This window comes from Dendrobates tinctorius, unplaced genomic scaffold (assembly GCF_039654945.1).
Source record: "Dendrobates tinctorius isolate UK_male_01 unplaced genomic scaffold, ASM3965494v1 ptg000201l, whole genome shotgun sequence".
Lineage (NCBI taxonomy): Eukaryota > Metazoa > Chordata > Amphibia > Anura > Dendrobatidae > Dendrobates > Dendrobates tinctorius.
The window spans coordinates 98,580-111,393 of NW_027361868.1; the positions used below are offsets into that span (position 1 = coordinate 98,580).

A 12,814-nucleotide genomic window follows, 5' to 3' on the forward strand; every position below is an offset into this window, starting at 1 on the left:
CGGGAGGTTGATTGAGTCTCTGCCCCGGAGGACACGGCATGGAAGCGGGCACCAGTGGTTACCAAGAACTGTGAGTAAAATGTTGAAACTGCAAGCCCTGGTGTCCTCCATTCCTTCTTGCATCCGCCACCACTGCTACATTCCCTGTGCCGGACACTACACCATCAAGGTGTCCCCACCTCTACACTGCCCTGGGACAACAGCCCTGCCTGTGGAGGGCTATACCACCATTGCTGCATCCCACCATCTGTCCCAGAGGATCTGTCTGCAGCGTCGGCTTAATATCTCCCTTGCCGAACACCACAGGTGGCGTCACAAACTATTCAATTCCATTAACCACACACCAATATTGACATTGGGCGCCCAGGGCCACGGACCGGGTCACAGCTACCATGATACTCTCCCCCTGAGACCGGCGCCCAGTACCGAGTACCCCACAGCCCTGGGAGGGCGACCCATTATCAGCAAATACTAAAGGCAAATTTACAATCATCAGCCCGGAAGCTGAGTATGGGATGTACCTGGATGTTCCAACATGACAACGATCCAAAACACAAGGCCAAGTCAACCTGTCATTGGCTACAGCAGAACAAAGTGAAGGTTCTGGAGTGGCTATCTCAGTCTCCAGATCTCAATATCATTGAGCCACTCTGGGGAGATCTCAAAGGTACAGTTCATGCTAAACAGCCCAGGAATTTACAGGAACTGGAGGCTTTATGCCAAGAAGAGTTGACAGCTTTACCATGTTAGAAAATAAAGAACCCCATCATCCACAACTACCACAAAAGACTTCAAGCTGTCATTGATGTTAAGAGGGGGCAATATACGGTATTAAGAAATGGGGTATGTGAAATTTTGATCAAGGTCATTGGGATGTTTTGGGTTGCCGTCATCATTTAGAAAGAGAAAACACAGTAGTTTAACAATAAATGGCTTCACCCAACCACTAACCATGAGAGGAGAAAAAGTTTTGGTGTTATCATTCATAGTCTCTGAAAAAAGACAAAGAAAGCAAAAATTCTGCCAGGATATTTAAACTTTTTAACACAGCTGTATACACATTCTTTATGTACTACACCGCACTGGACACATCCTCTATATTCAGAACTCCACCACCCAGAAGAATAGGAAATAAAAAGTTAAAGGGATTGTGCGAAGTGTATAAGTTATTCCATATTAATAGGATGAAGTATAATTTAGTGATCTCTGGGGGTCCTACCACTGAAACTCTCTGCAATCTCTTTAGATGCGGTCCTGTAGAGCCACATTTGAATGAAGCGGAGATGAGCCCTCCAGAGAATGATGAGCACTTTATTCCTGCAATTATATTGCTACTATTTTAACGCTTTATATAACTTCACATTTTTATGAACACAATGTTATGACATCAATGGATTTGTTGCAGGGTTATAACACGGACCCGGTTCCTGAGTCTAGTAGCCCTCACATAGCCTGTTTCCTTCGGTAATAATACTCCTTCACCTTAGTGGCTTGTTAAAAAACAAAGTTATTATTTTACAGTGTCATAAAACCAGATTGTAAACTGTGATTGGCATTAGATATAAGGTAGCTGTTATCCATGCTGAGAGCTGCTCAGTCCCAGCTCAGTCAGCGCACCAGTAAGAGTCCAGTAATGGGTCGTTACACGGGCAGAACCGGGCGCCTGGTCCTCATGTGCGTGATCAGTTTCTTCTTGTTCATAGCAGAGTTGGCGATAGGATACATAGGGAACTCCCTCTCCCTCTCCTCCGATGGCTTTGCCGTCCTTTCCCACCTCATTTCTATGATAATTGGTCTATTGGGAGTCCGGTATAGTCGTGTTCAATGGCACAAGAGAAACACCTACGGCTTCCTAAGAGCGGACGCGGTTGGCGCTTTTGGTAACGCTATCTTTGCCACCGCTCTTATGTTCAGCATCCTTGTGGAAGCCATCAAGAGGTTTATTGAGCCGGAGAAGACCGAAAATGCTCTGCTGGTGCTGATCGCTGGGGTAGTCGGCCTGGCCATTAATCTATTAAATTACGTCATCTTTATGGACTGCTGCTTTCCGAAAAAGTCTGAACGTAATCTTGACCATGAGAAAGGTAAATGAACAATTGTCGAATGAATGAATGAATGAATGGAATGTCACCAACTTTGATAGATTCCTGAATAAGCAGATCTTCTATCGATTTATCACTTGTATCGATCATATATAATGATCAATGGCACGCCCAAGGATATGATTGTGTCCCAATATATATATACAGTATTTTTTGATGTAAAACTTATCTAAGGGCACCTAATGAGCAACTCCCAGACAAAAATCCAAAAATGAGGCACCACATCCAACATGTTGAAAAAAAAAAGTGTAAGGTGCCTTCATTTACCAAAATTGGGTTTAGAAAAAGCTCCATAGAAAGCCGAAATGTAGCTCATGGGGGTCAATAAAGGAGCCTTACATTTTTTTTTTACACCCTACTAGATATGAATAGATTTATGTATTTTACTCACTTATATAGCGCCATTAATTCCACAGGGCTTTACAAACATTATCATCACTGTCCCCGATGGGGCTCACAATCTACATTCCCGATCAGTATGTCTTTGGAGTGTGGAAGGAAATCAGAGAACCCCACGCAAACACGAAATAGATCCCAAAGTGTGTGAGGTCTGAGAAGGGTTAAAGAAAGCCAGTGATCTGTGCAGGAGAGCAGCTGATGATAGATTGCGGCAAATACATGCAGAATAATTAAAGTGATGACCAAAGAAATAAAATGAGTTTAAGACATAATGGTAAGGCTACGTTCACTCGATTTTTGACGCGGCGTATTTTGTAATAAAAAATCCAAGTAACCTATTTACTTAATGGGTGGAGAAATGGAGCAGAAAATCTGCAACCTCAAAGTTCACAGTGGGAACGGAGCCTAGATGTAATAGACGTTCTGTATTTTTCGTTGTTCAAAAATTCAGCACCTTACAAGCCCAGCAACGCGGACGGGATTTATAAAAATGTTGTGCGTGTTTTGTTTTGTTTTTTTCTTTTTTTTTTTTTGCGCTGTGTAGCCTGATTTACTGTACGTTTTTAAAATCCACAACATGTCAGTTTCTCTTGCGGGCGCGCTGAGTTTTATGTGTGGATTTTCCCCATAGAATTGCATTAAATGTGGAAAATCCACAGATAAAAAATGACATATGAGTTTCCGCAGTGAATACGCCCTAAAAACACACGTGATCCGAACATGGCTATATTAATAAGTTTTGACAAACCCAAATACCAGGAAGTATTTAAAACTCGACATAGTAGAAAGCGACAAAAACCACAGCATCAAAAACACGATCAAAATGCAAGTAACCTACCTTACCTAAGGCTGAGTTCCCTCGATGAGCTTTTGGTGAGTTTTTCATGTTGCAGATTTTTCGTACCATTTCTGAACCTATTATGTAAACTTACGTTTTTGAGTTTTTTTTTTAACATACCTTTTTATCGGGTTTTTGATGTTGCTTCATTTATGCAGTCGTGTACAGATTACATGCATTTTGGATGTGTTTCCGCAGTGGAAACGCATATACATTTTTTTTTATCTGCGGAGTTTTCACATCTGATGAAAGTCTACAGGCAAAATCCGCCCATAATACTTAGCGGACCAGCAAGAGAAATTGACATGTTGTGGATTTGGATCATGTACTGCGGGTCAGTTTACGCTAATTCAAAAAGAAGCCCAAAGGACATGAGATTTCTATAAATCCCATCTACTTTGTTGGAAATGTAAAATGCTGCGTTTTTATTGCAGCAAAAATGCGCAGCTTCAGAAACTTACCAAAAACTCAATGAGTTTCGCACCCCTTACGGATCTGATCTGATATCCATGACCGCTCCTAAAGATATCACCTGACTGGTCATCGGACTTCGATGTCGTCAGACAGGACTTCGTTGTTGTCGGACAGGGCTTCAATGTCGTCGGACCGGACTTCGATGTCATCGGACTGGACTTCGATGTCGACGGACCGGACTTCGATGTCGTCAGACAGGACTTCGTTGTTGTCGGACAGGGCTTCGATGTCGTCGGACCGGACTTCGATGTCATCGGACCGGACTTCGATGTCGTCAGACAGGACTTCGTTGTCGACGGACCGGACTTCGATGTCGACGGACCGGACTTCGATGTCGACGGACCGGACTTCGATGTCGTCAGACAGGACTTCGTTGTTGTCGGACAGGGCTTCGATGTCGTCGGACCGGACTTCGATGTCATCGGACCGGACTTCGATGTCGTCAGACAGGACTTCGTTGTCGACGGACCGGACTTCGATGTCGACGGACCGGACTTCGATGTCGACGGACCGGACAGCGCCTTTGAAGCTTATGTGACCTGCAGCTAAGGTGCTGCAGTAATATTCCGTCACTCTATACTACGTCAGTTGTGTTTTACCTTACTAGACGCTATAGCTCTGATATTACCCTATGTGGACGTTTTTTATGACGTTTCCAGGTATTCCTATCAGTTGTGTAATGATCTTATAGATTGTGAGCGATCACTAGTAGGACATTCCCTTCTAATCTAAAGACACTTCAGGTTTACGAAGCTACATCAAAAAGGAGAGTTGAGGAATTTTCTGCTTGAAAAAAGGACATATTTACCTCCGAAAAAAGAGACACGGAGTGAACATGCCCTTACTGCAGTCTAGGGAAAATGAGGAAGCAGAGAGCACTAGGTCTTTCTCTAAAGTGCACCTTTCTGCTTCTAAAAGGAGGTAGGAGACCAGTGCACGCAAACAGAAAAGGGCCCCTGTGAAGAAAAATATATGGCCACTTTGCAGCACAAGAGCTCAGTATAATGCCCAATTCAACCTGCATTGGAGATAGAAAGGGGCCTCCTTGGCCCTTGTGGTTGCACCAATTATATATCCGCCCCTGGATGTGCCTAAAAGGGACCCAAAGGCCCATGTGCCATGTAAGTAGACACCAACATTAAAAAACAGCTCATTGTAGTGGTTGTGGGGGGGCTATAACATTATTTTCAGAGTGCTGGAACTTTAAATAGGCAATTTGGGCTAATATTCATCGAAAATAGATGTGATCTTATACCCGGCACCCTTACTAGTCGCAGTTATTTGCTGGGGTGGTCAGATGTAAATAGCAAACTCAGCCGTACCATTGCGGCTCCATTCACTTTGCAGTGGCTGCTTCTCTTGAACTTGATTGGTGGGGGTCTTAGTGTCGTTCCCCCACCAATGGGGAAAGGTCATCAGTGTTAAGGGCTTGGGCAACCCCTTTAATGGTGCATATACACTGAGTGGATATCCAGCATTAGTTTTTTTTCTCAAGTTGAAAGAAAGCTGCTTTTTAATGATGCAGAATTTTGGATTTTGGAGATTTTCCAAAATTCTTAGTGGAAATGGACTGAATCTGCGTGCGTGAAATCGACAGGTTTTCCATAAAGAAAACTGCAATAACATACGCACCATCTATGATGTCACTATCCCCACCTGGTGGTCATAATTGGTGCTACATATTTTTTTTTCTACAACAGTTTGGCACCTGCAATTTTCTCCTGAAAGTTAAATTTAGTTTTCCACAGAAGTAGCTTGAACAGTTTCTTTAAAAATTAAAAAGTTGCAGATGAATTTGAGTATTTTGCAGGTGTGATCACTAATGCATTCAGTTGGTGGAACCCTTTAAAGGTTATATCCAACTTAGTAATAATAATAATAATTTTATTTTTATAGCGCCGACATATTCCGCAGCACTTTACATTTCAGAGGGGACTTGTACAGACAATAGACATTACAGAATAACAATAATCACATAGATCATAACAAATACCAAGAGGAATGAGGGCCCTGCTCGCAAGCTTACAGTCTATGAGGAAAGGTAGACACGAAAGGTGGGTGGTAACAATTGCTTTCATTGTTCAGACCAGTCATAGCGTTTGAATTGGGTGTTCATGTAATTCTGCATGAACCAGTTAACAGCCAAAATATGTAACAGTACAGACACAGAGGGCTATTAAATGCATAAAGCATGTGAAAACATGATGCGAGGAACCTGGTTATGGTAAACATTTTTTGAATGGGCTAACAGGGATAGTTAGGTTAATGTGTTGAGGTGGTAGGCCAGTCTGAATAAATGCGTTTTCAGGGCACGCTTAAAACTGTGGGATTTGGGGATTAATCGTATTGACCTGGGTAGTGCATTCCAAAGAATTAGCACAGCACATGTAAAGTCTTGAAGACGGGAGTGGGATGTTCTGATTATTGAGGATGCTAACCTCAGGTCATTAGCAGAACGGAGGGCGCGGGTAGGATGGTATACTGAAACAAGGGAGGAGATGTAGGGTGGTGCTGAGCCATGGAGTGCTTTGTGGGTGAGGGTAATAAGTTTGTACTGGATTCTGGAGTGGATGGGTAACCAGTGTAATGACTGGCACAAGGTAGAGGCATCGGTGTAACGATTGGTGAGGAATATGATCCTGGCTGCAGCATTCAAGACAGATTGGAGAGGGGAGAGTTTGGTAAGAGGGAGACCGATTAGAAGAGAGTTACAATAGTCCAGACGAGAATGAATAAGAGAAACAGTAAAAGTTTTTGCAGAGTCGAAAGTAAGAAAAGGTCGAATTCTAGAGATGTTTTTGAGGTGCAGATGACAAGAGCGAGCCAGTGATCGTAATTAATCTACTTATCGTTCCAATGCATCTACTTAAAAAAAAAAGTTCCATCCTTTGAAATGAACATGATTAAATTTTTACTACTGTTTTGGGTATACATCTCCTATGTTGTTCTATTCATTTTCATAGATACAGACTAATGTACATAGATACGGACACTACCAGGGGTGTAACTACCACGGTCGCAGCGGTCGCCACTGCGACCAGGCCCGGGGGGAGTCAGGGGCCCACAGGTCAGACCATGTTATCTCCCAACCGTGCCGATTCTCACGGGACAGTCCCGTTTTTGACCCCCCCCGCATCCCGCACTGAGCCGCCACGCCCCCCCATGCACCCCATTATCGCCCTCCCAGATAGACCCACCGCAGACCCCCGCAGCCTGCAATGAAGTCCTTTTCTGTGCGCACAGGAGCTGTGATGAGGTCAGGGGTCACATGATCAGGAGCTTCGTTGTCTGCAGGACTCTGATGTGCTGGTTGTCATGATGCTGGATGAGGTAAAGTTTCTGTGTGGGGTCAGGAGGGGTTTACAGTGTGGATGTAGCAGAGCTGTGTGTGTATGAGGTGTACGGAGTGAAGATGTGTGTGTATGGGGTGTGCAGAGCGGAGCTGTGTGTGTATGGAGCGGAGCCGTGTGTGTATGGGGTGTGCAGAGCGGAGCCGTGTGTTACGAGGTGTACGGAGCGGAGCCACGTGTGTACGAGGTGTACGGAGCAGAGATGTGCCTGCATTTTGCCATGGGGGGCCCATTTGAAAGTTCGCACCGGGGCCCATAACTCTGTAGTTACGCCACTGGACAATACATAGATACAGACACTACATAGATAAGGACTATATAGATAGACACTACATACAGTGGGGAAAAAAAGTATTTAGTCAGTCAGCAATAGTGCAAGTTCCACCACTTAAAAAGATGAGAGGCGTCTGTAATTTACATCATAGGTAGACCTCAACTATGGGAGACAAACTGAGAAAAAAAAATCCAGAAAATCACATTGTCTGTTTTTTTTTCATTTTATTTGCATATTATGGTGGAAAATAAGTATTTGGTCAGAAACAAAATTTCATCTCAATACTTTGTGATATATCCTTTGTTGGCAATGACAGAGGTCAAACGTTTTCTGTAAGTCTTCACAAGGTTGCCACACACTGTTGTTGGTATGTTGGCCCATTCCTCCATGCAGATCTCCTCTAGAGCAGTGATGTTTTTGGCTTTTCGCTTGGCAACACGGACTTTCAACTCCCTCCAAAGGTTTTCTATAGGGTTGAGATCTGGAGACTGGCTAGGCCACTCCAGGACCTTGAAATGCTTCTTACGAAGCCACTCCTTCGTTGCCCTGGCGGTGTGCTTTGGATCATTGTCATGTTGAAAGACCCAGCCACGTTTCATCTTCAATGCCCTTGCTGATGGAAGGAGGTTTGCACTCAAAATCTCACGATACATGGCCCCATTCATTCTTTCATGTACCCGGATCAGTCGTCCTGGCCCCTTTGCAGAGAAACAGCCCCAAAGCATAATGTTTCCACCACCATGCTTTACAGTAGGTATGGTGTTTGATGGATGCAACTCAGTATTCTTTTTCCTCCAAACACGACAAGTAGTGTTTCTACCAAACAGTTCCAGTTTGGTTTCATCAGACCATAGGACATTCTTACAAAACTCCTCTGGATCATCCAAATGCTCTCTAGCAAACTTCAGACGGGCCCGGACATGTACAGGCTTAAGCTGTGGGACACGTCTGGCACTGCAGGATCTGAGTCCATGGTGGCGTAGTGTGTTACTTATGGTAGGCCTTGTTACATTGGTCCCAGCTCTCTGCAGTTCATTCACTAGGTCCCCCCCGCGTGGTTCTGGGATTTTTGCTCACCGTTCTTGTGATCATTCTGACCCCACGGGGTGGGATTTTGCGTGGAGCACCAGATCGAGGGAGATTATCAGTGGTCTTGTATGTCTTCCATTTTCTAATTATTGCTCCCACAGTTGATTTCTTCACTCCAAGCTGGTTGGCTATTGCAGATTCAGTCTTCCCAGCCTGGTGCAGGGCTACAATTTTGTTTCTGGTGTCCTTTGACAGCTCTTTGGTCTTCACCATAGTGGAGTTTGGAGTCAGACTGTTTGAGGGTGTGCACAGGTGTCTTTTTATACTGATAACAAGTTTAAACAGGTGCCATTACTACAGGTAATGAGTGGAGGAAAGAGGAGACTCTTAAAGAAGAAGTTACAGGTCTGTGAGAGCCAGAAATCTTGATTGCTTGTTTCTGACCAAATACTTATTTTCCACCATAATATGCAAATAAAATGAAAAAAAACAGACAATGTGATTTTCTGGATTTTTTTTTCTCAGTTTGTCTCCCATAGTTGAGGTCTACCTATGATGTAAATTACAGACGCCTCTCATCTTTTTAAGTGGTGGAACTTATTATTATTATTATTATTATTTATTGTTATAGCGCCATTTATTCCATGGCGCTTTACATGTGAGGGGGGTATACATAAAAACAAGTACAATAATCTTAAACAATACAAGTCATAACTGGTACAGGAGGAGAGAGGACCCTGCCCGCGAGGGCTCACAATCTTCAAGGGATGGGTGATAATACAGTAGGCGAGGGTAGAGCTGGTGGAGGGTAGAACTTGCACTATTGCTGACTGACTAAATACTTTTTTTCCCCACTGTACAGTACAGACCAAAAGTTTGGACACACCTTCTCATTCAAAGAGTTTTCTTTATCTTCATGACTATGAAAATTGTAGATTCACTCTGAAGGCATCAAAACTATGAATGAACACATGTGGAATTATATAATTAACAAAAAAGTGTGAAACAACTGAAAATATGTCTTATATTCTAGGTTCTTCAAAGTAGCCACCTTTTGCTTTGATTACTGCTTTGCACACGCTTGGCATTCTCTTGATGAGCTTCAAGAGGTAGTCACCGGAAATGGTCTTCACTTCACAGGTGTGCCCTGTCAGGTTTAATAAGTGGGATTTCTTGTCTTATAAATGGGGTTGGGACCATCAGATGTGTTGTGCAGAAGTCTGGTGGATACACAGCTGATAGTCCTACTGAATAGACTGTTAGCTGCTTTTTTCTTGCCGTAAAACAAATTCTAAGTAAAGAAAAACGAGTGGCCATCATTACTTTAAGAAATGAAGGTCAGTCAGTCTGAAAAATTGGGAAAACTTTGAAAGTGTCCCCAAGTGCAGTGGCAAAAACCATCAAGCGCTACAAAGAAACTGGCTCACATGAGGACCGCCCCAGGAAAGGAAGACCAAGAGTCATCTCTGCTGCGGAGGATAAGTTCATCCGAGTCACCAGCCTCAGAAATTGCAGGTTAACAGCAGCTCAGATTAGACACCAGGTCAATGCCACACAGAGTTCTAGCAGCAGACACATCTCTACAACTGTTAAGAGGAGACTTTGTGCAGCAGGCCTTCATGGTAAAATAGCTGCTAGGAAACCACTGCTAAGGACAGGCAACAAGCAGAAGAGACTTGTTTGGGCTAAAGAACACAAGGAGTGGACATTAGACCAGTGGAAATCTGTGCTTTGGTCTGATGAGTCCAAATTTGAGATCTTTGGTTCCAACCACCGTGTCTTTGTGCGACGCAGAAAAGGTGAATGGATGGACTCTACATGCCTGGTTCCCACCGTGAAGCATGGAGGAGGAGGTGTGATGGTGTGGGGGTGCTTTGCTGGTGACACTGGTGACACAAAATAGAAGGCATACTGAACCAGCATGGCTACCACAGCATCTTACAGCGGCATGCTATTCCATCCGGTTTGCGTTTAGTTGGACCATCATTTATTTTTCAACAGGAAAATGACCCCAAACACACCTCCAGGCTGTGTAAGGGCTATTTGACCAAGGAGGAGAGTGATGGGGTGCTACGCCAGATGACCTGGCCTCCACAGTCACCAGACCTGAACCCAATCGAGATGGTTTGGGGTGAGCTGGACCGCAGAGTGAAGGCAAAAGGGCCAACAAGTGCTAAGCATCTCTGGGAACTCCTTCAAGACTGTTGGAAGACCATTTCCGGTGACTACCTCTTGAAGCTCATCAAGAGAATGCCAAGAGTGTGCAAAGCAGTAATCAAAGCAAAAGGTGGCTACTTTGAAGAACCTAGAATATAAGACGTATTTTCAGTTGTTTCACACTTTTTTGTTAATTATATAATTCTACATGTGGTAATTCATAGTTTTGATGCCTTCAGAGTGAATCTACAATTTTCATAGTCATGAAAATAAAGAAAACTCTTTGAATGAGAAGGTGTGTCCAAACTTTTGCTCTGTACTGTAGATACAGACCCGTGTAATCTGGTCCTCTATACCCTACTTCTTGCTAACACTTACCTTATGTATGTGAGGAAGACGTGGGAGTGAGATGAAGGCAGAATGACCTCAGGATCAGGCTGCACAGGGTTTGTTTGTAGTCGGTTTCTATAGAGACACACAGTCAGCGGAGGAGCTGTGTACAGTGCACAAAACGATTTTTAGTCAAGACCATTTCTAAATTTGCTAGGTGATCTCACAAACCGCACTAATGCTGTAGCCACTTGTGATGCGGATGGTTCATTCTATTAGACAATATTTCATATTGCCGCCTTTTAAAAATATAATTTAACCCTATAGAAAGAACTCATAGAGTGCTGTGATAATAGTCGGCAGTAATTAGCTCTTTGTACATGGACAGTTCTATTTCACATCCATTATAAATGTGACGATCTGTTACTGTCATGAAATCCTCCGCGCCGTGTGCTGATATACAAGGGGAATAAATTATTGATGAGAACACGATAAGTAATCAGATCAGGACTTGTGATGAAGACGCTAGGTGTGAGGTCTGGATGGTGGGATGAGCGGGCGGACGCGACCATTCAGTGATTGAGATGACACAGCAGAAAATGGTAACGACCCCAGGTTTTTGCGGGCCCTTAGGACACAGAGTCCCCTCTCTAATCATTCTCCTGCCCGACATGAAATGACACATGGTTTACATATAGTTAACCATTTAATTTCATGTTTTTTTTGTTATGTCTATCACAATTAATTAGATGAGGGTTTGTGGGTAAAATTTTGGACTTGTAGGGGTTAATTTAAGGGGTTAATTTGTTGTATTAAATTGCAGGGACTCCTGCTAACGTCACTGAGGCTGCAGGGAGTCCCAGTAATTTCATACAACGAATTAACCCCTTAAATTAACCCCTACAAGTCCAAAATTTTACCCACAAACCCTCATCTAATTAATTGTGATAGACATAACAAAAAAAACATGAAATTAAATGGTTAACTATATGTAAACCATGTGTCATTTCATGTCGGGCAGGAGAATGATTAGATAAAAGCCGGCAAATGTTTCTGCGGCTATTCTGCAATGATGAACTGTATGAATTTGTAATATATATTAATGTGTCTCTATGACATGTATAAAATATATATATATGTGTCTAGATCTATTCATTCTTTATTTAACCGGTCACTGTGATTTTACTGTATTGGAAGAATTGCCGGCTTTTGCTAAGGCCTCTTTCACACTTCCGTTTTTTACAATCAGTCACAATCCGCCAGGTTTTTAAAAAAACGGATCCTCAAATTCCCATTGACTTGCATTAATGGCGGATTGTGACGGATTGCTGTCCGTTGCATCCGTTTTTTTTGAGGATCCGCCAAAAATTGCTGTCCGTCACCATCCTCAAAGATTTGAAAACGGAGCTTGTAACGTTTTTTTCTGTCGCGGATCCTCCAAACACTCAATTAACCCGAAATTCTTTCTGGTTGCCGGACAAAAAAAAAAAAATATTCTCTCTCTCTCTCTCTCTCTCATTTCCTTTAAATTTCCGCATTTTCAGGATCCGTCTAAAAACGGATCCTGTGCCATCCGTTCACATCAGTTAACAACGGATCCGCTTGAATGACTTTTTGGCGGATTTGAACTGATGCAAAAAAACTGAAGTGTGAAAGAGGCCTAAAGGACACCGGGTGCGATTTTATCGCAAGTCACACATCTGGCCCGTTTTTAGTCCCATTTTTTCTCGCCCCCATAGACTTGTATTGTCGAATCCGATCCGAAAATTGGTTACAATCGCAGCATGCTGCGATTGTCTCGGTCAGAGGATCGGATCCGATCAAAAATCGCATGATGGGAGCTGCCCCATAGAATAACATT

At 43.2% G+C, this 12,814-nt stretch overlaps 1 protein-coding gene across 1 annotated transcript in view; it reads left to right on the top strand.

Annotated features, from left to right (window-relative positions):
* Nucleotides 1–1,626: 1,626 nt before the first annotated feature.
* Nucleotides 1,627–12,814, top strand: part of SLC30A10 (solute carrier family 30 member 10) — a 45,551-nt gene continuing 34,363 nt past the window's right edge. Inside the window, exon 1 of the mRNA XM_073553334.1 lies at nt 1,627–2,084. Coding sequence (XP_073409435.1) covers nt 1,634–2,084 — 451 coding nt within the window. The 5' untranslated portion in view covers nt 1,627–1,633. The remainder of the gene's footprint in view (nt 2,085–12,814) is intronic.